The sequence below is a fragment of the Callorhinus ursinus genome, unplaced genomic scaffold, assembly GCF_003265705.2.
Source record: "Callorhinus ursinus isolate GAN/ISIS: 27379988/994484 unplaced genomic scaffold, GSC_fseal_2.0 scaffold2, whole genome shotgun sequence".
Lineage (NCBI taxonomy): Eukaryota > Metazoa > Chordata > Mammalia > Carnivora > Otariidae > Callorhinus > Callorhinus ursinus.
Genome location: NW_027397064.1, coordinates 47,138,589 through 47,166,576, shown reverse-complemented (window position 1 = coordinate 47,166,576; position 27,988 = coordinate 47,138,589). Strand labels below are relative to the sequence as shown.

At 36.5% G+C, this 27,988-nt stretch overlaps 1 protein-coding gene across 1 annotated transcript in view; it reads left to right on the top strand.

Moving 5' to 3' along the window:
* Positions 1-1,118: 1,118 nt before the first annotated feature.
* Positions 1,119-27,988, top strand: part of ZNF804A (zinc finger protein 804A) — a 307,847-nt gene continuing 280,977 nt past the window's right edge. Inside the window, exon 1 of the mRNA XM_025887488.2 lies at positions 1,119-1,620. Within this exon, the coding sequence (XP_025743273.1) occupies positions 1,510-1,620 (111 nt within the window). The 5' untranslated portion in view covers positions 1,119-1,509. The remainder of the gene's footprint in view (positions 1,621-27,988) is intronic.

The window sequence follows — 27,988 nt, the reverse complement described above, 5'->3', positions numbered from 1 at the left end:
GGGTGGCAGGGGCACATCCAGGCGGATGGCTGCCTTGCCCCCTTACAAACCAGCCTGATGGTCTGTCTTCAGGGAACGCAGCAGACCCCATCCCCTACTTTCCGTAACGAAACCATTAGTTCCTTTGCAGGAGATTTTCCATTCAGGTCGCTTCTAGGGCAAACGCTTTGTGTTCGCTACCACTCTGTAGTGTGAAGAGAACTACAGGGAAATGCAAAGCAGGCTCGCGGCGGCAGCTTCTTTGCGGCAAAGCATCCCTTTCCCTTCAGCTTTGGCAATTTAGGAAGAACCGAGGTTCTCAGGGGAGATGGGTGAGGGGAACCCCAGGTCCAAGAACACATTAACCAGGAGTCCCTGTTTTTACCTTCTATCCACTTCCACTCACATCGCCACAACTCCCCCCACCCCCACCCCTTGCCCTGGCCCCCACCTCTCAAACTACCGACACAAACACTGGTGATCTCTACAAATGGGTGGTGGTGGTGGTGGGTGGGGAACATTTTCTTTATCTATGATTCTGAACAGGATCCAACCCTCATACTAAAAATACATTAAAAACAAATAAAATCAAATAAGCCAAACCCACTGGGTAGCAACTATCTCGGGAGAGAAGCAGCTGCTGGCACCTGCCTGGATACGCTGCAGTTGGAAGTGGTTGGCTTTGGTATTGAATTATTAATTTATTTGTCCCCCCTCACCCCCTCCCCCACTCCCGACTGGCAGGCAAGAAATCTCCGTCTCTTCATTTTCCCCTCCGCCCCCACCTTCGAGGAGTCTCCCACTTCTCAGTCGCGGGTCGCTCTGCCGCCCGCCCGCGGTGGCCGTCGCGTCCCTAGCCCTCCGCGGCCGCGGCGCTGCGCGGGGGGCGTCCCGCTCGCTGGGCGCTCCCACTCGCGCCGGCACCGTCGCGGCCGTGGGTCCTGGCGGCGGCGGGGGAGGGCGGGGGAAGGCAGCGGGTGACAGATGTACTCCTCTGACAGCTCTCAGTATCAGCCCAGTGGCTCCCTGCCATTGGCTCAGTGCAATGGACCGGCAACGCCGCTCACTATAATAACACTCATGCCTGCCAGCAGCCGCAACTCCGAGTGCGGGCGCCGAGCGCGGGGGATGCTGCTGCTGCCTCCGCCGCCGCCGCCGCCGCCGCTACCGCTACCGCTCGGGCGGCTCCCGCTGCCCGGCTCAGCTCGGCCGCCGCGCCGGCACTGACTCCCGCTCAGTCCTGCTGCCTGGCCGGCCCCTCCCAGCCCGGGATCCTCCCGCGGGGCGCGTCGCCCCAAGGCGAATTAGAAAAGAAACGGAGACTGAGAGGGAAAGCGCCGAGAGCATGCGGAGGCGGAGGAGCCTCAGCGCGCTCGGCAGAGGGGTGTAGTGAGTCTGTCTCCCCAAGGCGTTTGAGAGAGGCGGCGGTTCGCCCTCGCGTCCGATCCCTAGCCCACCCTACCCCGGCTTCGGCGCGCTGCGGCTGTGCATGGAAGCGGCGGCTGCGGTGGAGGAGGCGGCGGCTGCCCCATGGAGTGTTACTACATTGTCATCAGCTCCACGCATCTCAGCAACGGACACTTTCGCAACATCAAGGGAGTTTTCCGGGGCCCTCTCAGCAAGAACGGGAACAAAACTCTGGTAATAGCTGCTGTTTCTCTCTTTCTCTCTCCCTCTCTCTCTTTCTCCTCCTGCCCCTCCCCTTCACTAAGAGGGCATTTGGAGGATTGAGGTTACTGTGAAATGTTGGAGGTGTCGCGTTTCAATTTGGTTTATAATGTTTCAATTTATCCTTCTTGTGGGCGTGGGGTGAGAATTAGGTGTAGAAAAAGGCTGTAATTTTAGGGAAACTGCGATCCATGGTTTTGGTTGATACTTCGACAATGCTCTGGGCTCTCAACACCTCACTCCCTAATGCTGGAGATTACCACAATGTCTCCTTATTTGAAGCAAATTGTGTCAACAAGACCTTTTTTTAAGAAAGAAAATAAAAGCACCCTAACCCCAAGTGACCCTCTAACATATTTTGGCTTAGGAAGCTGAAGGTGAATGAGGATGTGGGTGTCTCCGATGGAAGCGGGAGCCATGTGACTGGTGGCGCGGAGTAAGTGGCGGGATTGAGTGATGGTCTCGGAAGGAGTTCGCGTTCTGGCTGTCTCCTGAAGGACCAACAGCAAACTTCTCTAGTGAGAAGTTGTCAGGACTAAGCTTAACTGAGTGACTCCAGAACCCCTTGTCGCCCACTTTAAGCTATTCATTCAAAAGAGGTTAGAGATAAATGTGAAGGGCGAGCATTATGTCACAATCAGAGCCACTAGGAAGCATGCTAGACAAATAGAACCCATGCAGTTGCTGGGAGGTTCTCACTGGACCACAGAGCTTCATCTTTCAGCATCCTAGTCGAAAGAGCACTCCTGATTGGTGGGAGAGGACGTGCTGAGCATTGAGATAGTGCAGGGTAATAGCTCTTACTTTTTCTAACAAATCCCCTCTTAGTTACAAAACCTCCTTGTGGAACTGACTCCTGAGAAGTGTACACTTCAAAAAAGAAAAAAAAAAGGAAGTAGGGAAAAAGCTTATTAAGATTAAGTACTGCGAAGAGAGTAGAGCTAGAGTAAGGTGGTAATATGCAAATATATGTATCACTAAAGTCTGAGCCCCCCCCCTTTTTTTTTACAAAGTGATTACTGAGCCTGAGTAGATAGAGTAGAAGTTTAAGGACAGACTCAGTTAATCCATATTTTAAAATATGATTCTACATAAATTTTTTTACCAAGTGCTGTGATGTTTTCTAAAAATGAAAAGTTCTCTTCTGAAGTTTTAACTGAATTCTGGCACTGATAAACATTTGATTTTTTTTTTCTTTCTCCCTTGAATCTATTGGAATCCTCCTCTCCGCTTATTTAAGATGCAAACAAGCAGGGTTAGTTTGTTGCTTTTATTGTTGTGGATAAGATTGGTGTTGAACAAAAGAAAGTGAAAATACTCCTCTGTGGTCTTTCTTTGTGGAGTATTATGCAGAGCAATAGGCAAAGGCTAAGGGGATTACTGAAAGTGTTTTGGCTCTAATTATTTTCTTAAAAAACTCAGCTGTGTGAGAAGGTAAATATTTTGGCGGGGGGACTCTTCAATTTGAAGAAAGCATGCACTGGTTTGTTTTTTAAATCAAGTTTTACTTCTGGGAAAAGGCAAACTTACTGAACAAGATCTCTATAGTTACAATAACGGTGTAGGTAAAAGAAAAGAAAAAAAAAAAAAAATTAGGGTAAATAAAAAAAAAAAAAAAGTTGCCAAACCAGAACTTGTTAAAATTCTGGTAATCTTGATTCTTAAATCAACCTTGGGTTTCTAAGAGTGGTTCCATTTCCTTATGCTGATTTGTTTGTTGTGGGTTTGAAGTCAATCAATTCTTTATCACTCATATTGACAAAAGATAGGTTAAAGTCTAGATTTGCCAGTGTAAGGTTGGGATTAAAAGGTGTGTTAAAAAGCAGCTACTAAATGAGATGAATAAATATAAATGTGGTCAAATGCTGGAGCAACAAACTAGAGGAAGAAGTGTTAGAAATAGCTCTTATCATATTTCTTTTAGTTATAGTAAAAGAACTTACAGGGACTTAATAGCTTATTCTTCCAGATTTTGTTTATAAACTGCCCAAGTTTGTATTTCCTGTGTAAGAGATTTACACTGAGTAAAATTACATAGATTTTCATATACGGTCCAGCTGTATTTGAAACTATTACTTTACAAGGTAATATATGTCATATGTTTATTCTCTATATGTCTTTTGATTATTTTTTTATTAAGGAGGGTGAGAGTTATGCCTGTCTTTATGTATAGCAGAAGAGATCTAAGCATATTCATCAATGTTTTTAGTTAAATAACTATCTAGACTTACCTAATAATGTATTCTTCAAAAAACATAGGATACTTTGAAACCTTAGTATAAGCTAAAATGTACTATAAGCTAAAATCAGAAACTGAACCTGAAACTTCTGGGAATTAGGAAACTTAAGAAACACTAATACTATCTTAAAAATGTACATACACTACATTTTGAACATTTTCAAGTGAGAATTTGTGGTTATTACTCTTTAATCTCATTTTAATAAGGTAAAAATTATGACTCTTTTTACTTTTTGTCTTTGATTTTGACATATTTTGAATTTTGCCTTTAAAAACATAATCACATTTTTGCATTTTGATATGTGTATTAAGTTGAAAGAATTTTAACAATATTTCAAGTGTTTTTTCTTATTTCAGGAAAGCACAACTTAAAACCATTCAGGGAAAAAGTATTTTGATTTTTCCGAAGAAATTCCAATTATTTTCAGTTACTGGATAACTAATGGATATTCTGACCATTTTTTTTAGTTCATATTTTTAAAGATTTATAATCTTTGAAAAATTACTGAATAATTTAAGATAGCCTATAACTGGTAATATGGTATTCTTTCATGAATTAGATGTTACTTATAGAATAAAGTTACCTCAGGCTTCAGTGACATTGATTAATTGCTTTAGCCCTAAAATCCAGAATGTAATCCTGCTACTTATACTGAGGAGATTATCAAACTGTACAGTCTTTCCATAGGTCATATTATGTCCCTCACACATACAATTTAAAAAGATACTTAAAGATTAAGCTTGTTGTTAATCTTGACCTTATTTCTGAACTTTTAAATAATTCCTCTTGACAATTTTAACTGAAAATATACAAATCTTCATTTTGCAGTGTCTTACAAACAAAGAGAAAGGTCACTCTACTTGTTATGATTTCTGTTATAATAGCATCATATCTGTGATATAGCTTTATGTCCATGGAATAAGAGATAAGCTAATATTTTATGAGTGCTCCAGAATATGTCTTAATAAGTTATATGGTTTAGTGGCAATGAATAAAGTTTACCATCCATATAGTCTCATTCTTTGCCCTTAGATTATCTCTTAGATATAACCATTATGTATAAAATTGTTTATTGGATACGGACATTTTGTTATACGTATGTTTTGTCAATTGAGCCGCAAAATTTCTTTGCCCTAATTATATATTTAAAAACTTTTAATATAAAATACTTATATATTTAATACATAATTTAAGAATACACTTGATCACTTTTAATATGGCATTTGGAACTTTAAAAATCATTAATTTGTTCATTACATTTTGTTAGTCAGCATTTTTATGTCTCATAAGAGTATTAAGTCTATTTTACTGACTATGGAATTAAAAAAAAATGAGTGGTGATTTTGAGGTCATACAGTAAGTCAATATTATAATGCCAATTTCCTAACTCCAGACATATTTCTTTTATAATTTAGATACTAAATTAGGGATTCCATAGGAACTGGTGTGTTACTATCCACACTGATTAAAGATATGGTGTTGGTGTTATCTATTTTATGAAGGCACTCCATTTTTCCACTTGCCTTCAGGTGCGGAGAAATAGATTCACAGAATAATTTGAATTCAAATATATTTTAAGTTTCCTCTTCCAATTGGCAAACATCAATAATTTCTGTCTGGCCTAAGCCCTGTTTCTGTAGGCTGCCCTCCTTTTCCAATATATTAAGTTCTAGAGTTGGCAAGAAAAGAAGTATTAATTTATTAATCAGTTTTCAACATACTTGTTATGTAGTTCATTTAGATTTATTGAGATGCGGCAATTGTAAAGCACTATTTTAGGCACTACAAGCTCTGTGCTAGGTGTTATGTGTCAAATATTATTCATTAAGATGTTTTCATGTACACTCTTGTTCATTTTTGAATGTGCTGAAAAAATTATTCACATATTTTGACATGTTTGCAGGTTTCTTGTCACTCAGGAAGTTTTCATATGTACTCTTTTTGAAAAGAATGAAAAAGTTCTGGATTTTTTCCTCTGTGTATACAGGAACTCACTAAAGTTAAGAGTCTTTGAAATATATGGCCTTTTGTTCTAATTATCATCATCTAATATAACATTATTATTCATGTCATTTCCTTGCACATTTCTATATCTCCTAGAGAATGTAATTTAAAAGGTTTCTCCACTCATTGAAACCCATTTATGTGGCATATTTAAGATTGTGCATAAGACTAAAAAGACCAGTTGTTAAATTAGTGCTGATGAAAAATTATCATTGTTAGATTAATATCCTCAAGGAAGGTTAAGGGTGAGGGTGGATTAGGATAATATCTTAATATATTCCCAAACTTTCCCACTTTATAAATTTGTTCACATAATCAGTCCATTATATACTCTTCCAAATTTCTTTTAAACTATTATGTATTCAGTATCTAAGACCATCTTGTGTCTCACTTTTCTGAACTTAAGGTGTCATATATACTTTGCTATACTTATTTTTTATTCTAGCAAAACTTTACAAATGTGCATTTTTAGAACACATTTTTCAAGTAAGGAAAATAACTTATAATTGAATTATTGATGTTATGACCTAATAAAAAATATAAGCAATATTTTAAGGTAAATGTTGTCAAGCAATACCCATAATGCCGACATACCTTGGTTAGTGCGTTAAATATTAATTGAATTATTTTTGATAGCTGAAATTCAAATAGTGATGGGATAGCTTGTCATCACTTCTAGTTCCTCACCAGGTTATTGATGACTGTAATTACATTTTTACTGAAAACACAGATCAGCAAGAGCTTTGGGGACCACCTAGTCCAAGGCCTCATATGGTTGCATTTAGGGTCAAATTCAGGGCTGCAGAAGTAGTTTGTGTAGTGTGCACTGTGTTTTAAAATATTTGGCTTTAAACACCATTCAAAGAAGAACGCGCTTTGCAGTTTGCTGCTGTCTACACTGTTCTTTATGATTATTTAGGTTTTGCACTTATTTACCTTACCTTCTTGACCAATGAAGGTACTTGAATTTCCCACCTTAAAGTCTGTGAACCAAATTTTACATATAGGGAGACAGAAACATTTTCACCATTCTGCATGTGCCCTTCATTGTACCAACTTTTCGATGGACAATAGTCTTCAAAAAAGTTTTGGCGTATTCATATTTGTATGGTATCCGTTTCCCATATTTTGGTTGAAGTGCTTAAAAGTATTCTCTAGATCATAACTCTAGGAATACTATCATAATAAAGAAGTGTGTGATTTGAGGGTGATACATTTTAAAATTGCAAACTTTTGCTCAGGCTACAGGTATTTTTGCTAATTTCTTGGTTTGGGTCCTTTTAAAAATTAATGTCGAATATAATTTTATTCTTTAATTTATACTTTTAATAAACATGTTTAGTTAATGTAACATATTTGGAAAATAGTTTTGAAAGTATTATGCACAGGGGAAATAATATTTTATTATTGTAATGATAATTCAGTGTTGAAATAATTTCCTCCAGTGACCCTGTTTAACTAAGATATTACTATTTTAGGTAATGGCTGTGTATTACGAGTTTGAGTGACCTTCCAGAACAAGAAAGATAGCAGTTTTAATCTATGGTGTACTGCAGCCAATATTCATGAAGAAATTTTGTATATCACTTTTTATATTGCTAACTACAAAAATAAGAAATATAATTCTCTTAATTTTTCTTTCTAAAAATTGTAGCTGAAACCATTTGATCTATTTCATTCTAAATTATTCTTTGGCTCTGAGGAAATGTTTACCACATATACTATATTATGATGGTGTTTTCAACCAGCAAGTTTTCATTAATTTTTTTTAAAGATTTTATTTATTTATTTGACAGAAACATAGCGAGAGAGGGAACACAAGCAGGCGGAGTGGGAGAGAGAGAAGCAGGCTTCCCCCTGAGGAGGGAGGCCGATGTGGGGCTCGATCCCAGGACCCTGGGATCATGACCTGAGCCGAAGGCAGACGCTTAACGACTGAGCCACTCAGGTGCCTTCATTAATTTTATAAATGTATTATAGTACACTTTTTATCACAGTATAAGATAAAATGGATAATAAATAATTAAAACTTAATCCTAGTTGTCAAAGTAAACAAAATCTGTTACCTGATGTAGTACTCTGGACTCTTTCATAATGGTGTGACACCATTAGAGGAAAGTTACATACTTTTCTAGATGTAAGAACCTTAAATGAATTCAAGGCTTATGCTGACAATGCCATATTCAAATTAAGAGAAAACATTTTTTTCTTAAATAACTTTAGAAAAATGAGCTTTGCTGTGTTTCATAGCTAGCTTTTTGTTGTCAACCAGCATAGTAGCCCATATTTTAATCAAACACTAGTCTTGTTTCTGCGAAGGTATCTTGTAGATGTGGTCAGTGTTTACAAGCCACTGACTTTAAATAGAAGAGTTTACCCTAAACCAATGTGTATGGGTCTCATGCAATAAAATGAAGGGCTTTTAGAGCAAAAACTGAGGTTTCCTGGAGAAGAAGAAATTCTGTCTCAAGACTGTGGCATCAAATCCTGCCTTGAATTTCCAGCCTCCTGACCTGTTCTACAGATGCCCCACAAACCCACAATCACATAGTCAATTCCTAATTCCCTAACATATAAATCTATCTATCTGTCTATCTATCTATCTATCTATCATCTATCTACCTATCTATCTCTCCTAATAGTTCTGTTTATCTGGAGAACCCTGACTGATATACTGAAGATCAGTTTATTGTATCTTTTTTATAATAAGGTGACTCAATATTTGAACTATAAATCGTATTCGGACTTAATTGGAAATAGGTGAACTTGACATTATTAAACTCTATAGTTTAAAATTGCTTGACCTTATTGTGGAATGTTTCTGTTACTTTATAAAAAAAATTATAACTTTATTTTAAATCTTTGCCTGGATTGCAATCTATCCTCCATCAATCCTCTGACCTCCCCACAAAAACTTTTATAACTATGTAAAATATACTATTCTTATCTGTTCAGCTCCAAGAGATAGTCACACATGCTATCAGAAAGTCAGGCTCTCTTCAAATGAGAAAATATTTTAAGCAATATCAAGAGTGTATAATTTGGTAGTTTAAATTTAAGAAAATAGTCTTTAAAGGGTGGCTATGTAAAATGAAGGACTTAAGTTTTACAAAACAAAAATGTTTCCATAGAAATATACAGAGTGTTGTCAATGCCCACCAGCCAAAAACAACTGAAACACAACTCTAGCTGAACCAAGTTGGACACACTGGTAGTTGTTGGAACAAGGTAAACTGCACACCACAGGGAACCGTGGTGCATCTCATGAAGTGGGAATAAGGACTCATTTTATAGGATTTGAGATTGGGTAAAGTGATTTTATGAATAAAACCACTCTTTTATTCTGGATACCATGAGAAAGATGGGCCAGTTCAATGGTTGGTTATCTCAGTACTTCTTATCTAGGAGGCCAAGAATAGAGTGGGGGTAAATCTGTAGTTGTTTAAAAAAAAAAAAAAGGCACTTTTTGCTCATGTTGGCTGGCAGATGGGGATGTCTGGTAACAAAAACAGCATTTTTGTGTTTGTCTGTCCTCAAAGATGATTGCTGAGTGGTCTTGTTTTTTTTTCTGTTCCATCATGCTCATAGACGACCTTGTCTGATGTTAGTGGGCTGTGAAACTCTTCGTGTTTGATAAGAGAAAACCGCACTTTACTCTTAGATCCAGATAAGCTCCTTGGTGACAGTTCCCAAGGACTGCTTTTTTCTTTCTCAGATATGACAAGTGAATGGATGGTTGTGAATAGGCAGGAGGCAAGGCCATCAGTGAGGATGATTTCAAGGAAATGAGATCCAAAGCTGGGGACTTTTCGGGGTGAAGGAGGGAGGGAGAATGGTCAATAATTATTAAGGTGAAACAAGGAAGACATGTGTCCTGCACTGGCACATTAATGTGAGGATTTGGGGAGATAAAACATCTACCCATCTCTTGAGAGAGATACAGGAGAATTTTTCCAAGAGAGACAGTTCAGTTGGAACAAAAAGGTGAAGAGAAACTTCAATGCAAAGTCTAAAGCTATAGAGATTTTATTGATATTAGACATTTCAGAGTTCCAGAAGGCATAGTCCAAGTGTTTTAGGACATGTGGAAATACAGAGAATTGTATCATAAAAGAGGACATACCTGAATCACATGGAGATTAAAGTCCAGAGAATGAAGAATTTGGAAATTCTGAGCTTCTTGTGTAACTGATGCCATTGAGGATAGAGGGTAGGATAAAATTGGTTTTGATAATCCCAGTGCAGGTCGTGGCAGCAGTGGGATGTTGGAGGCTGACAGAGAGGTACGGGTTCCGTGGAGAGCACTCAGAGTTCTTAGGCTCACCTTTGACTCCTTCTGTGAGATTGAGTTATGCATGGCCCTCCTCTGAGCCTCAGAGCTTTTCCTGATCCCTGCTGAACTGTTATGGCAGAGGGGCATGGTTAGTCCTACTGCATAGATTTCCTCCCATATTCAGCCACTGGAGATTTAAAGTATTAACAATAGTTCAGGGGCGCCTGGTCAGCTCAGTCAGTTAAGCATCCAGCTCTCGGTTTCGGCTCAGGTCGTGATTTCAGGGTGGTGAGATAGAGCCCCACTTCAGGCTCTGCACTGAGTGCGGAGACTGCTTAGGATTCTCTCTCTTCCTCTCCCTCTAGCTCTCCCCACCCCTCCACCCCTGCTCACACTCTCTCTCTCAGAACTTAAGAAAATCATAAGAATAAATAAAAATACTTAAAGTATTAACAATAATTCAAAGGTTAACCCATCCAAATTGCCTTGTTTGTGTCCTTCAGATAGGAAACACCTATAGAATTTGATGTAGTGCAAGCAAATTTGGAGAGACTTTGGAACGGGTCTGGAGCTCAGGAGTTGTCAAGCACCTTAGATGGATTATGGAAAGCAGGAGAGTTTTGGGTAATAAATTATTGGGAAAGGAGTAAGACCAGTTGCAGAGAAGGAATGGGTTTAATGAGGAGAAATTTGTACTGAATTATTTTTCCTACAACTGGTCAAGGGCAGAAAGATGGGATAAAATATGGATTCTCTCTTTATTTAATAAAAACATTTCAAGTGACATAGTCCAGTAGCCTCCAAGGGAATGTCAGTGGAAATATTGTAAGGTTACCTTTCAAAACTTGATATCACCTGTCCTTACTGAAATGAGACAAAGTACCTTTATGCTAGGGAAGAGAATAGCTGCTTTCACTCCAGGATTATGCCTCACATCCAGTTTAGCATGTCTTCATCAAAATACTCACTGTCATATTTAAATAGTTTGAAAGCACAACCACTTTATAACCAGATGTATTTGAGCTCAAATTCTGGTTATACCTCGGTATCAGGATGTAGTGAGTGGAGCTGTTTGTAACCAAACCCCAAATATCAGCTCTGTACCTAAATATTTTTCTTTTAATTTTTTATATAATAGAAATATGCAAGTAGATCTTTTTTGACATTAAGTGGCCTAATAAGGTCAAAGACAAAAGGCTTTGATTTTATTTGTATTTTTTCTACAGTTCTAAAGTGGTTACTGTTCCAGCCATCACATCTACATTCTCATCTAGAGCAACAATGAGTAAAGGAGGAAGGACAAAAGGTTGAATGTTCTTTTTTTTAAGAAGTCTTACCCAGCAGTGTTTGCTTACCTCTCTTTTGATGTAGCCGTGCCACAGAACCACTATTAAGTGTGGGAAGGATGAAAACATGATTTTTTAAAAACACAGTTAATTAAACTGGGCACACCACTAATCCCAATAAAATCAGTGTTATGTTAGTAAGAAAAAGAGATAATTGATGATACCAGAGAAGTCTACCACAACTAGTCACTGGCTTTATGGCCTTGGTCAAATTCACCTTTCTATCAATTATATTATGTTTAATGGGGTGGATAAAAATACCTACCTAGAAAACATGTTGTTGATCTAATGAAAAGTAATTCACACAGGTTTGACACATAATAAACTTTAAATAAATGTTGGTCGCTGTCGACAATATTTCATACTGGAACATTCAGATCTTTATTAGAATCTCACTCATTCAATTCAATATATAAATATACATAATTTGGACACTTTGGTATTGAACAATATCAGTATTTCCTTATTTTCTCGGTTTGCTCATGACATCTCTTGCACACTTATTCCCATCCCAAGATTCACAAAGTCTCCTTCCTTAAGTATGGGTTGGGCCTTGAATATTCTAGGAGATAAATTAAAATCTTATGAAAATCTTCAGATATCAGCCATCCTTTTGACTCATAAAGTTCATGGAACTATATCCTGTACTCCTAGGAAGCTGGCTCTGTAAAACTTAAATTCTAAATTCTTAAATTCTTAAATTCTTAATTCTTAAAACTTAAAATCCTAAAACTTAGGATTTCTTTTAACTCTCTTCGATAATGATTTCCATAGCTCTGATTCCCTTGCAAGGTCTTGGATCACTGCTGTTCCGATGTTACAAAATTAATACTTACACTAGGGGGCGGCATAACATTTCGTCTTGCTCTTACATAGACAGCTATAGTAAATAATCATGGATTAATAGATTTGTCAAATGTAGTTATTACAGTTTTATTAGTTAAAAGTCACTTTAAAGTTTCACTGACCAGTCAGTATGGACATACGACATACCTAAGATGTATTTGCTGTATACTTTATTTGTATATTTCACCATGTAATTATTTTTTGCCTTAGTGACGTGTGATGTATATAGCAAAATGGAACTGACACGGAGTTGGTGTCCAAGTACACCTTACTAGACTATCATTCTTGGCTGTAATTGTGTCCATTTTCATTACTGAAGTTGATGGTTCCAGGGTCTTCTAAGTATCCTCAACCAAGTAGTTTTATGAATCTTAATGCCTAATTTATTTTAATGACATAGTTAATTTATAATTAAAATTTGATGTACATTTGCATGGACTACATTATTAAGCAAAATAAAGACGGACTGTGATGACTGTTATTTGTTAACACAAGGATAGCTAAAACATGAAATAAAGAATAAATTGTGAAATAAAACTCTATTACATGATTGCCATAGCTCACATTACAGAAAAATAGTTGAAAAATGTCTGAGACTCAAATTTCCCAGTTTTATTAAAATTTAATGGAATTTCCTCCATACAAATTGGGATTACATTTCTTAGAGAAAATGTGCAGATTGCATAAACACACACTGTTCTATTTGTTACTAATCACTGTGAAATTATTGATGCAACATGACAGATACACTTTTTATGGATCAGGACTTAAAGGAGTTGATACTATGATACATGCTGCTACTCAAAAACTCAGGAGGCTATTTTTCAGTTAGAATGATACTAATAAAATTTCAGATTTAGCATATTACATATTGCTGTACTGGAGAGCCACATTAAAACAATCTATTACCATATCATTCCATGGTATAGGGTTTTGAAGTAAATAATAGTAGTAGTAATAATAATAAGAAGAAAACAATTTGCTCCTCTTTTACAGTGCCTAACAGTTCTAAACATAATTTGATGATGTAAGAAAAAAATTGGGAAAAAATTGGAAACCAAGGATATCGTTTATTTATAATGTTAAATCACTCTAATTAAAATACTGTATCAATTCAATTCACATATGCTGTAATCAGTAATTATTTACCTTCCAGGCACTAAACATGCCAACTATTTTGACTCATTAAAAATCCTATCAACTATTGAAACTATAGGTTATGTGAGAGATTCTTTTCTCTTTTCTCTCAGCACCCTACATAAAATAAGTATGATATCTATTCATGGACACAGGCAAAATAGACATGCACACACATAGCAACATCATTCCCTCTCTCCCTTTCTCTTAACCCCCCTCTTGCTACACCCCCACCATAGTCTAGAAAAGCAGAGAGGTTATTGTTATTCCAATTTCAGCCTGACTGCATGTTTGTTTCTCAGGAAGTGTTTTACTAACAGTTTTGGCCAGATCCAGAAATCAAAAAATTATTTATTTAAAAAGTGATTAAGAACTCTACCTCCCCCCAACCTGAGCCCCTGGTTATAATATCAGATGTCTGAAAATAACAGTGCTAATATTCTGGGAAATCTGAAGTAACTCAATGGCCAAGTTTCCACTGGATGAACACAATCCTAAGGATTAAAAATAAATAGAGAGAAGGGAGGGAGAAATGGAGGAGGGAGCAAGGAAGGGAGGGAGGAGAAAGAATGGGAAACAAAGATTATTCTTAGGCAGTTAAGAACGTAAGCTAATATACAAAGGTATATCAGTTTAAATAATTGGATGATGGTCCATCCAGGTTTGCCTGGGATAATCCTAGTTAAGGTTGTTGTCCTGGAATGCTTAATAATGGTACCGCCTTTCACTCTCTGGATGATAATGTATATGAGCATCCATTAAATACAGGAACCTCCACAGTGACAGGAATCAGTCTGAAAAGATTTCCCATTCTCTGTCCTACCTGAAGTTCTGCATTATTTTAGGATTTGTAGATTCCTGCAAGAATGCTATGCACGGGTGAGGTCATTAATATAATACATGGCTATTTTTTCAACCAAACACTAAGCCCTGTGATATCCAATGATGACAGGAAGATAGTAATCTTTTCCCCACCTTTTGGCAGTCTGAATTTAACTGCATGATGGAAGAAGGGATATTCAGAGGCAGGATGATGCAAAGGCACAGGGCCACTTGGAGGTCATCTGAGGCAGCCTCAGTAGAGTGAAGAGGAGAAGGGGCCACCGTGAACGTCCAATGGTCATGTATGAGCCAAGCCTTGTCAGTGGAAAGTTCCTGGGGCTGACGAGCCAGCTGCATTGTTCCAAGCTGACTATTTTAGTGCAGAATTTTGCCCAAGCATTGCCAGTTTTGGTTCCTCAACAAGCCTCATTCAACAAGGTCACCTTTGAATCTGTCAGCTACCTAACACTCTTCCAATAAGTGTATTTTATGCTTCATTTAATGAGTTAATTTTAGTTATTTTTAGCTGAGAAAACTGACTAGAATTAGGACAACTGTGGAATTGGCAATTTTTTTTTCAAGGACATGAGTATTTTGCTGGGTTTTATATCTAGAGTTTTTGACAGGGTTCTGCTCCCTCCTTTGCTTCTCATCATTCCCCTTCCTAATTTTCTATGGTGAAAGGTGCTCAGGCTCTGCAACTAGACTTAGGTTTGAATTCTGGCCGTGTAACCTGGGCCAACCATTTATCCTCTCTTAGTTTCTGGTTTTTTTTTTTTTTAAGATTTTATTTATTTATTTATTTACTTATTTATTTATCATGAGAGACAGAGAGAGAGAGAGAGAGAGAGAGAAGCAGAGGGAGAAGCAGGCTCCCAAGGAGCAGGGAGCCCGATGTGGGACTCAATCCTAGACCCTGGGATCATGACCTGAGCCGAAGGCAGACGCTTAACCATCTGAGCCACCCAGGCGCCCAGTTTCTGTTTTTTATCTATAAATAACAAAATTGCAATTCATTTGGTCCCTGCTATATACCAGATGTTATTTTAAACACATTATGTAAATAATACGTAATTACTGCTCAAATGCTTTAAGATGGGTACCTGTGAACAGGATTATTGTAAGGAGTAAATAACATAAGGGAATTCGCTACTTCAATGTCTGGCACAGAATCAAAGCTATTGTTATTTTTGTCATTACTGATATCTTAAAGAAGGCATGAGAGATGCCAAAGGAATAATATTGAGTTTAGGTGATTTAGGAGGTCCCATGAAAAATAAGTCAGGAAATTGACCATAACATTTAACATCTGTGTGTAACCAATGAGTGGATTATCTAGTTTATTCTATGCAGGAAAATTGTTCTCTGGTATACAGATTTCAAACTCAATTAATTTCATAATTATCACCTGAAGATTTAGAAAATACAACATGCTGGGCTTCACTTAATATCTATGGGTAGGGCTCAGTAATCTAGCTTTCCTAAGAGCTCCCGGATGACTCTCACTGTTCTAGGATAAAATACATCTAGCTTGGTTTCAGCGAATTTGTTCCAGAAGGACACTTGGATGTTGCATACTCATATTTGACATGAGAAATAAGACCCAGTAATCTTTCTTTCTTTGGTTCTCTGCCCAACACTTCTCATCCTCCTCGCCCCCAAAAAATCCTTTAGAAAGCTGGCAGAAATGCATTCATTCATTGTAAGGAAAAATAAAATTAGGAAAAGTTTAGTTAGAATATAAAGGACATAATCTTAAAATTTAATAAAGTCTAACATCTACAGAACCGATGAAAATGTAAGACTTCATGTTATAAGCAGCAAAAAATAGAGTTCTAGGCTTAGCCTTATGAGATAATTTAGTTAACATAGTTAATATCCTTCTCAACCATGCTTTCAATATATTAATTCATGAAGAAATTAGAGATAATAGTGCACTTTATAGTATTTAATAATTTTCAATGTATGCTATTTTCTTTAGTCATTGTATTAAACAACAAAGCAAATGGTTGAGCTAATAGATAAACATCAAGTAATTTACAACATAAAAGATAAAAAGGTGAATAGCTTTATGAAATGTAGGTTGACAGTAGGTACTTTTAAAAGTATACAGAAGCTTTAACAATGATAGCCTAGATTTACAAATAAAATCATATATGCTAATTATATTCTTATTAAATCATGTGATATATCACAATTACCCTCTGGGATTAAAATTATTATTTTAACTTACTTTAAAAATTTGTGCAGGTACTGGGTGTTTATATCTAAGTAATGAATCACTAAATTCTACTCCTGAAAGCAATATTACACTATATGTTAATTAACTGTAATTTAAATAAAAACTTGAAACATAGAAAAAAAATTTTTTGTGCAGGTATTCTGAAGTCATTTACATATATAGGATTATCTTTTATCATTGTTTAGAATTTTTATTTACAAGGTGATTATGATCCCATCAGAATCAATTCTATAATAATTATGTGGTTGAATCAGTCATTTAATAAAATTTGATAAATCATCTGCATGTCTTTGATTAATCTTATCTAAATCATATTTTTTTTTTTTTAGATTTTACTTATTTACTTATTTATCTGAGAGAGAGAGTGCACACAGGCATACAGGCGAGTGGGGTGGGGCTTGATCCCACCACACTGAGATCATGACCCCAGCAGAAATCAAGAGTCGGATGCCCAACCGACTGAGCCACCCAGGCATCCTTAAATCATATTTTCAAACTATATTTTCAAGTCCTATGAGTAAACCATTTCATTTAATTACATTTTCAATTACTGAGCACTTAATCTGTGTTAGGTCCAAGGCTGAAACTTAGGTATAACATCTCATTTGATTATTTCAGCAACTCTTTCATCTGGTAGTTATAATTGCTATTTTACAAATAAGAAACCTTAGTTTTTGGAACTTATTTAAGGTTATCTATGTTGTTTTAATTCATAGCTGTCATGTGGACACTGTAGAGAATAGATGGGAATGCTCTTCTCAGAGATCTCGGAGTCTGAGCCTAAGTGCTAAGACTTAATATACATATGTCCATGTACATTCCATTTTGTTTAACATAGGATACAAATAATGAACTGCATCCATTCTCATATTCTATAAAATATGGATGGCTATGCTCAGGTATATAGAATTAGGAAATCTCTACATAAATCTTTAAATATTTCCTCCAAATATCATGGTTTCCTTCTCAAGAATAATTTTTTAATTTCATTTGTCTAATAGTTTTCCTACTTTTGGTACTGAAGTCTGGATACTTAATTAAATTTTGCATTATTGCCTACTTGTGTGCTTATCAATAAAGTATTCAATAATGACATTTTCACGTTTTTTTTTCATATAGGTAACTGGACAGAAGCTAATTAGATTAAATGAGTTAAGTGGCATATTTTATACGTACTTTATATTGCACCAAGGTAGAAAAAAACAATTATGTAGCAAAATATATGATTTTAGTAAAATTCAGAGCTTGAGATATTTTTCTAGTACTTTCAATTCACTTTGCAATTTTTTTCCTCCAGCTTTTGTCACTCCTAATGTTGGCAATCTTCTGTTTGGTAACCATTAAGAGTAATGAAAGTTCTCCAACTAAAGCAGATAATGAGTTATTTGCAAGTCATTTATAGCTGAAAGAACACCATCATTTTCTAGGATATATTGTTGGGTTTTTCATTTATAGGAATAAGATAAGAGAAACTATCCATTTTCTAATCACGGGGCTTTGCAGCACACATTTGTAAAGGGTTGGCTTTCAGCTCTAGACAGTTCATAATGTGTAGGTTATCCTCCCATCTTTCTCAGAAGATTATTTTCAGGGAGAATACAAGAAAATGAAAAGATCTGAAGCCTTTTAATATATTTTTTGGTAAGATGCTGGTGCTTCTAAATTTATTTTCTCCTAATTGCTGGCTGTGCTGCAAGGAGAGGAATGAGGGATGAATGGGGTGATGAGAAAAGCACCTTATAATGTGTGAACAGAAAGGAGGCTTTGAGCGGCCCTTTGGTGTTACTTGTAAGGAGATTCCTACTAACTCTACACTCATCAGTTTGGCCCAAGACTAAATTCTGTGTGTGTGTGTGTGTGTGTGTGTGTGTGTGTGTGTGTGTGTACATACAATCAAGATAAAAGGTCTAAATGAAGTTACAAGCTTCTGGGATATCTGGAGGGAATAGAAACATTTTTTTTTTATTTTTTTTTTATTTTTTTATTTTTTAAAGATTTTATTTATTTATTTGAGAGAGAGAATGAGATAGAGAGAGAGCATGAGAGGGGAGAGGGTCAGAGGGAGAAGCAGACTCCCCGCCGAGCAGGGAGCCCGATGCGGGACCCGATCCCGGGACTCCAGGATCATGACCCGAGCCGAAAGCAGTCGCTAAACCAGCTGAGCAACCCAGGCGCCCACATTTTTTTTTTTTTAATTCGTGTGACAGCGAGAGAGATAAAGAGATAGAGAGAGAGAGAGAATATGAGCAGAGGCAGAGGGAGAGGGAGAAGCAGTCTCCTTGCTGAGCTGGGAGCCTGATACAGGGATCCATCCCAGGACCCTGAGATCATGCCCTGAGCTGAAAGCAGACACTTAACCATCTGAGCCACCCTGGCACCCCGGGAATAAGAACATTTTTAAGGATTAAGGATGTCTTTGTGCTAAGAAAATATTATGGTAAGTTTTTGAAGTAGAGAATAAAGGCAACATAATTTATTGCAAAACAGGAGCTAGAAACGAAAACTGTATGGCTAAGAATAAATGTGATAATAAATATCCTTAGACTGGAGACTCACAAGATAATAGCATACCCCTACATTGCATTTCTTCTAATTTCATACTTTTATATGAATATGTATTCATAATACAAAAATAATATGATGTTTAATCAGGCAGTTACCATATTATCTACATTTTACTTAGGGAAAACTGAAGAGAATCTAGGGTTCTTGCTAGAGATTATAAAAGCTGTGAGTAGTTAAGCCTAATGTTGTCTTGAGTTGTGTTTTAGTCACAACCATAATAAGTTAGTTAATTATGTGAATTTTATAATAATGCTTTAAGCACTTCCATTTTACAAAGAAGAATAACTAAGAGGTTAGTTAATTATACAATTCAAGTTTTATATATTATTTGCAAAAGTCATATTTTACATGCTACCCTTAAAACAGTTCATGATTAAATCTATATATAATAAAAATATACTTAACTAGAATTCAAATATATATTTCCAAAAATAAGTGTACAAGTATTCACAGGGAAATACATATTTTTCCCTTTGTAAGTTTTAATTTCATATCACATGATTATATAGGTTTGTCAGAGAATCAATAGTGAATACTTATTCCACTAACTTAAAAATACAAACTATTAAAGACAGTTTGTATGAAATCATTTCAAAAATAGAGAGTAATCACATTTAACATAACTCGTTGCGCTGTTGTCTATCAATCCTTCATACCTGTTTTGTGTGCCAAATGCTGCACACAATAAAACTGTAGTTCATTAACTCCCTTTAATACAAGTTAAAAGGAACAAATTGTGTGGCAGAGATTCCCCCAAATGTGAAATAAAATACTTTGCTTTGTTTTCTGCTAAAAATCTTCTAGTTTTGCAAATTGATTCACAAAAGGGAGAAAGGGGTAAGCAATGATTTTCACCAGAAGAACAACCAGTAAAAAATAAAGTTATATTTTTGACAGTAGATAGGAAGCTAAGTGATCTGATTTTTTATTTTAGCAATTATCTCTCATTAAAAATTGGCAAAATGAATTCATGTATTTATTCACCAAATATGAATTAAGCAGGATAGTAATATTATCTGATGATTTTCCCTTTCTCCTCTGGTGGTTGCTTAGTCATCAGGATGTGGAATCACACCTCTTCTTCCTAGAGCCTGTTGAAAGTCATCTGCAAGGAGACTGTAATAACACAGTCAGTGGAGAGGAAGGAAAAGAGACTTTCAAATTGCAGACAAAAAAATAGGAAATAACTTCAGAGATGTAATGGACATTCTGCAGAGAAGTGTTATAATTATTGGTAGGGTAAAAATGTTGTTATTACCTGATCAATATCATCGGCTAAAAACATGAACAGCCTACTGATATTTTTATCATTTCAGAATCTAAAAACAGGTAGACTGTTATCTTCAACTGTAGTAAATGTTTAATATTTCACAATTGAATATTTGAATCTTTAATGATTTTATTTTTTTATATATTTAATATATATAAATTGTATATTTATATATATATTTCTTATTACCAAGATTAATTAATAGATGATTGGCACATAAGTCGGTAGATAAATAGATTTAGAGATAGACAGTTAATGACATAGAAAGTATAAAAACAGATTGCTATTAATTTCTGTCAATTTGGTATTTCAGAAAACTAGAAAGAAAATATCATACATACACATATAAAACACTCTTTTTTTTTTTTAAAGATTTTATTTATTTGACAGAGAGACAGCGAGAGCAGGTACACAGCAAGCAGGGGGAGTGGGAGAGGGAGAAGCAGGCTTCCCGCGGAGCAGGGAGCCCGATGTGGGGCTCGATCCCAGGACCCTGGGATGACGACCTGAGCCGAAGACAGACACTTAACGACTGAGCCACCCAGGTGCCCCTATAAAACACTCTTGAAATTTTGTTTCCCCAAACACATTTTCCATGTCTAATTTTTTTATATGTAATCATTTAGAAAAGTTACTTTCCAGATAAAATATTTGTTCCCCTACTTTTAACAAGTGTCAGATTAAAAAAAAAATATTTAGGTACTTAGGATTGAAATTTAAAATCCTGAAAATTTTCTAGTAAAATAACTTATAAACTTGCATATTAGTCCCAGTAACAAGTTATTTCCCATTATCAGTATTTACATTAATAATTACATATGTACATATATTTGCATACTTTGGTCTATATTTCTAGATGGACAAGTGAAAGAGCATTGGATTTAGAATCTGAAGATTTAGTTCCTGCCTAATTATTCTGTCTAATTAACTAAGACTTAGTTTCTGGCTAATTATGTATGATCCTTGAGAAAGTATATATCTGCTCTGAGATACATATATTCATTTATTTCTATATTCCTGTAACATATTTATTGATTACCTCTATGTGTCAGATTCTGTACTAGGCACTATTAAAATAATGGAAGGCAACAAAGACTTTGCTTCTAGAATGTATTGCCTAATGGAGTGGTCTCCAAATTAGGGTGCATGCAATATGCCAGAAAGTGTGCAATATGCTTTATAGGGAACAAGTAGAAATATTAAAAATTATCATTATATTTGTGATTATCTCATTTTAAAATGTTTTATAATAGTTCATGCTATATAGAAATGCATGTATGTATTGGCATATTAGCTTGAAAGTCTTTTGTTAATAGGATGTGCTGTCAAACAAATTCAGAGACTGAATTAGTATAAGGGAAAAGAATCAAATGAATTGAAAAGTGTTATAGCCAAAGACAATATAATTATAATTATATTTATAACAATATATAATATTATAATATAATTATAATTATAATTAATGATGGATTTAATTTGTTTTTGGCTTGAACATTTTGAAACATCACATGTATGATGTCCCCTGTAGTTTTGCAATTAAGCATCAATATGAACATACTATGTTTTAGACACATTTCTAAGCATTTTGTTTGAATTAACACATTTTATCTTTAGAGCAACCCTATTTGGAAGGTAATCTGATTATGTCTAACTTATAAGTGTCATTCAAATTCAGGTAATTTGTCTCCAGAGCCAGAGTTCATATCCACTATGCTAGCCTGTTTCTCACATGTCAATTGTATTGATAGAGTGCAATGATATTGGCAGATCTGGAAATAAGTATGGTATTAATAGCTTTAGTCTGTTTTTCATTAGTTGCATCTTTACAGTATGTCATGAGATAGACAGTCTTCCTTTTGCCGTGAAGTACATCTTTCCTCACAGCATCAATTTATAGTTTTCCGATGGTATTCTTTTAAAATTCTGTTTGAATAATCATCAAAGATTAAGTCAAATTTGAACCTTACAATGTGCTGAGAGCACTATATCCAGACCTGGAAAAATGGAGCCTATTGAGATAAATGCTCTGTACCAGTAGGAACCTCAATTTTGCACTAAATATTAGTATAATACTTTAAATTTTATAAAATGTTGAATGAAAAACTTTCTTAACTCCTTTGATAGAATTCCATTCTATTTATTGAAAGTGATTCATATTATATACGCTTTGGGATATATCAAACTTTTATTTTCATTTTTATGTCAATTTTAATAATGCATAAATTCTAGTGATTAGCTATTGAGTTGTTTTCAGAAAATACTGATAATTTTATTTATTTTGTATTAAAACCAAATATAAAGTGCTTTATGTGAGTTAAGTTATAAGATATGTGCATTTATTCAAAAATATCTAGTAGGCGTCTGTTGTGTAGGCAGCTATTGTGGGGTAGGTGCTCGAAATGTAATAGTGAGCAAAAGCACACGTTTCCTGCCCTCATGAACCTTACGGTTTAGCAGGGGAGGTAGGTGTTAATCGCTAAGTGTATTGCATTAGGTTGGTAGGGCTACCATAACACAGAACCACAATCTGGATGGTTTGAAATAACAGAAATTTATCCTTGTACAGTTTGGTGCTAGAAGTCAGAAATCCAGGTATTGGCCAGGCCATGCCCCACCTGAACCTTTGGGGGAGAGTCCTCTCTTGCCTCCTCTAGGTCCTAGTACCCTCAGGTGTTCCTTGGCTTGTGACAGCAGAAATCCAACCTCTGCCTTCCTCTTTACATGTTATCTTCCTTTCTGTACCTGAATGTCTCTATATCTTCACATGACATTCTCCCTGTGTGTCACTGCTTCTTTTCTTATAGACACAGACCATTACTGGATTAAAAGCCCACCCTATTCCTATTGACTTTATCTTAACTAATTACACCTGCAAAGACCCAAATAAGGCCATTCTGAAATACTGAGGGTTAGAACTTCAACACATCTCTTTGGCAATACAGTTCAAGCCATAATAGGCATCATTGCAAGCTGTGTTATGTGTCATGAAGGAAAGGTACAACCAGAATGACAGCATGTACAGTGGGGAACAGATCTAGTGTGGAATGAAAGGAAGGCTGTGTAAATTTTAAGTAGGCAAAGGTGGCAGAAGGTGGGTTCAGCAGAGACAATGGAATGGGCTGTGCCTTTTGGAGAGAGGACACTTAGCATCTTTGAGAAACTGAAGGAAAGCCTAGACTAGAGATCTTAGAGTTGGTCAGAAATTGGTGGAGATGGGATTGTGCATAGGTCCAGAAAGTGCAAATTTTGTGTTTCCTTTGAAGGTGTACTGAACAAATGATCTGATTGCATTTTGAAAATATCACTGCAGCTCTTGGGAAATACGAGATGGGGAGGGTATAATGATGGATGCAGACATACCAGCTAAAGGTCAGTTGTGGCAGTCTAAGCTAGACATGGCTGGGATTAAAACAATGTATTTGGAGACATGTGTACAGATTTAAGATACATTCACTAAACAAAATCCACAGGATATAGGAAAAATAGTATGCAGGGAAGGAAGTCAAAAATATGTGCCAAAAATGCTCCTAAATTACCCTCCTGTAGCACTGTACAAGTGTGAGTACACTCACTGGCATAAGACGTAGTGATAGTAAATATTATTAAAGTGTCTTTGGGCATGTTGAACATGGAATGCTTTTTACAAATATTTCAGGAACATAGATATATGGATTTAGAGGTCACAAATAAGGTCTGGATTAGGAGATATATTTTAATAGTCATTGGTCATTCTTGCCTCATTCCAGTTTCCTGTGCTTTCTCATCTCTACCTGAGGAGCAGACTTGGGATTTAGAAAGAATTCATGATGTGCACTGTATTGAACAATCTCTGGACACAAAGCTAGACTTTTATTTTTTAATGAAATAAGTTCCATCATCATTATAAGTTTTCAGCAGAAAAGATAATTCTTAAAACTTGGGAGTTTTAAGTTGACACTTTTTTTTCAGTTAATTTTTAAATTCATTATTTTTTCATTCCTTTTTATCTTAAATTCTAAAGGAGAAGACATGATATCTATCCATGGACATTCTTTTTTTGCTGTGTCCGTTCAGATTACCAATGATATTCAAAAACAAATGCTCTTTGGGAGAGGCTTTTCAGGTCTGTGATACTAATTGTACATGAACAATACAAAAACACTGGAAACGAAAGAGCTAATGTATTTGTAGAGAATGTGTGTGTATGTGTGTGTGTGTGTGTGTGTGTGTGTGTGTGTGTATGTATTTGAAGATTAACTAAGAGTGAGTCACATTAAATTATTCTCCAGAGACTAATTTAAATAAATAAGCATAAAAGTAAATAAGGAAGGAAAAGGGCCTGGGAAACAGACTTGAAGGAAAATCTTTAGTAAATGGAATGTCATTCAATTACTGCCTGTAAAGTAAACTAGAAAATAGCCTTTGAAGGAGGGGTGCCCACATGACAAATATATGATGCTGCATTGAGAAACCAGGAATTGGAACAATCAGTTCCATCAACAGCAGCACTACACAAACTAAAAGCCATATGTTATTTTTTTTAAATTTTTTATTGTTATGTTAATCACCATATATTGCATAATTTGTTTTGGTGTACTGTTCCATGATTCATTGTTTGTTCATAACACCCAGTGCTCCATGCAGAATGTGCCCTCCTCAATACCCATCGCCAGGCTAACCCATCCCACCACCCTCCTCCCCTCCAGAAACCTCAGTTTGTTTTTCAGAGTCCATCATCTCTCCTGGTTCGTCTCCCCCTCTGACTTACTCCCCTTCATTCTTCCTCTCCTGCTATCTTCTTTTTCTTTTTTCTTAAAATATGTTGCGTTATTTGTTTCAGAAGTACAGATCTGTGATTCAACAGTCTTACACAATTCACAGCGCTCACCGTAGCACATATCTTCCACAATGTCCATCACCCAGCAACCCCATCCCTCCCACCCCCGACCACTCCAGCAACCCTCAGTTTGTTCCTGAGATTAAGAATTCCTCATATCAGTGAGGTCATATGATACATGTCTTTCTCTGATTGACTTATTTCACTCAGCATAACACCCTCCAGTTCCATCCACGTCGTTGCAAATGGCAAGATCTCATTCCTTTTGATGGCTGCATAATATTCCATTGTGTATATATACCACCTCTTCTTTCTCCATTCATCTGTCGATGGACATCTTGGCTCTTTCCACAGTTTGGCTATTGTGGACATTGCTGCTATAAACATTGGGGTGCACGTACCCCTTCGGGTCCCTACATTTGTATCTTTGGGGTAAATACCCAGTAGTGCAATTGCTGGATAGAATGGTAGCTCTAATTTCAACTGTTTGAGGAACCTCCATACTGTTTTCCAGAGGGGTTGGACCAGCTTGCATTCCCACCAACAGTGTAGGAGGGTTCCCCTTTCTCCACATCCCCACCAACATCTGTCGTTCCCTGACTTGTTAATTTTAGCCATTCTGACGGGTGTGAGGTGGTATCTCATTGAGGTTTTGATTTGGATTTCCCTGATGCCGAGCAATGTTGAGCACTTTTTCATGTGCCTGTTGGCCATTTGGATGTCTTCTTTGGAAAAATGTCTGTTCATGTCTTCTGCGCATTTCTTGATTGGATTATTTGTTCTTTGGGTGTTGAGTTTGATAAGTTCTTTATAGATTTTGGATACTAGCCCTTTATCTGATAAGTCATTTGCAAATATCTTCTCCCATTCTGTCGGTTGTCTTTTGGTTTTGTGGACTGTTTCTTTTGCTGTGCAAAAGCTTTTTATCTTGATGAAATCCCAAGAGTTCATTTTTGCCCTGGCTTCCTGTGCCTTTGGTGATGTTTCTAGGAAGAAGTTGCTGCGGCTGAGGTCGAAGAGGTTGCTACCTGTGTTCTCCTTTAGGATTTGGATGGACTCCTGTCTCACGTTTAGGTCTTTCAACCATTTGGAGTCTATTTTTGTGTGTGGTGTAAGGAAATGGTCCAGTTTCATTCTTCTGCATATGGCTGTCCAATTTTCCCAACACCATTTGTTGAAGAGACTGTCTTTTTTCCACTGGACATTCTTTCCTGCTTTGTCAAAAATAAGTTGACCATAGAGTTGAGGGTCCATTTTTGGGCTCTCGATTCTGTTCCATTGATCTATGTGTCTGTTTTTGTGCCAGTACCATACTGTCTTGATGATGACAGCTTTGTAATAGAGCTGGAAGTCCGGAATTGTGATGCCGCCAGCTTTGCTTTTCTTTTTCAATATTCCTCTGGCTTTTCCGGGTCTCTTCTGGTTCCATACAAATTTTAGGATTATTTGTTCCATTTCTTTGAAAAAAGTGGATGGTATTTTGATGGGGATTGCATTGAATGTGTAGATTGCTCTAGGTAGCATTGACATCTTCACAATGCTGGTTCTCCCAATCCATGAGCATGGAACGTTTTTCCATTTTTTTGTGTCTTCTTCAATTTCTTTCCTGAGTATTTTATAGTTTTCTGAGTACAGATCCTTTGCCTCTTTGGTTAAATTTATTCCTAGGTATCTAATGGTTTTGGGTGCAATTGTAAATGGGATCGACTCCTTGATTTGTCTCTCTTCTGTCTTGTTGTTGGTGTATAGGAATGCCACTGATTTCTGTGCATTGATTTTATATCCTGCTACTTGACTGAATTCCTGTATGAGTTCTAGCAGTTTTGGGGTGGAGTCTTTTGGGTTTTCCAGATAAAGTATCATATCATCTGCAAAGAGTGAGAGTTTGACTTCCTCTTTGCTGATTTGGATGCCTTTGATTTCTTTTTGTTGTCTGATTGCTGTGGCTAGGACTTCTAATACTATGTTGAATAGCAGTGGTGAGAGTGGACATCCCTGCCCCGTTCCTGACCTTGGAGGAAAAGCTCTCAGCTTTTCCCCATTGAGAATGATATTCACTGTAGGTTTTTCGTAGATGGCTTTTATGATATTGAGGTATGTATGGCTTTTATGATATTGAGGTATGTACCCTCTATCCCTATACTCTGAAGAGTTTTGATCAAGAAAGGATGCTGTACTTTGTCAAATGCTTTTTCTGCATCTATTGAGAGGATCATATGATTCTTGTTCTTTCTTTTGTTAATGTATTGTATCACGTTGATTGATTTGTGGATGTTGAACCAGCCTTGCAGCCCAGGGATAAATCCCACTTGGTCGTGGTGAATAATCCTTTTAATGTACTGTTGGATCCTATTGGCTAGTATTTTGGTGAGAATTTTTGCATCCATGTTCATCAAGGATATTGGTCCGTAGTTCTCCTTTTTGATGGGGTCTTTGGTTTTGGGATCAAGGTAATGCTGGCCTCATAAAATGAGTTTGGAAGTTTCCCTTCCATTTCTATTTTTTGGAACAGTTTCAGGAGAATAGGTATTAATTCTTCTTTAAATGTCTGATAGAATTCCCCTGGGAAGCCATCTGGCCCTGGGCTTTTGTTTGTTGGGAGATTTTTGATGACTGCTTCAATTTCCTTAGTGGTTATAGGTCTGTTCAGGTTTTCTATTTCTTCCTGGTTCAATTTTGGTAGTTGATACATCTCTAGGAATGCACCCATTTCTTCCAGGTTATCTAATTTCCTGGCATAGAGTTGCTCATAATATGTTCTTATAATTGTTTGTATTTCT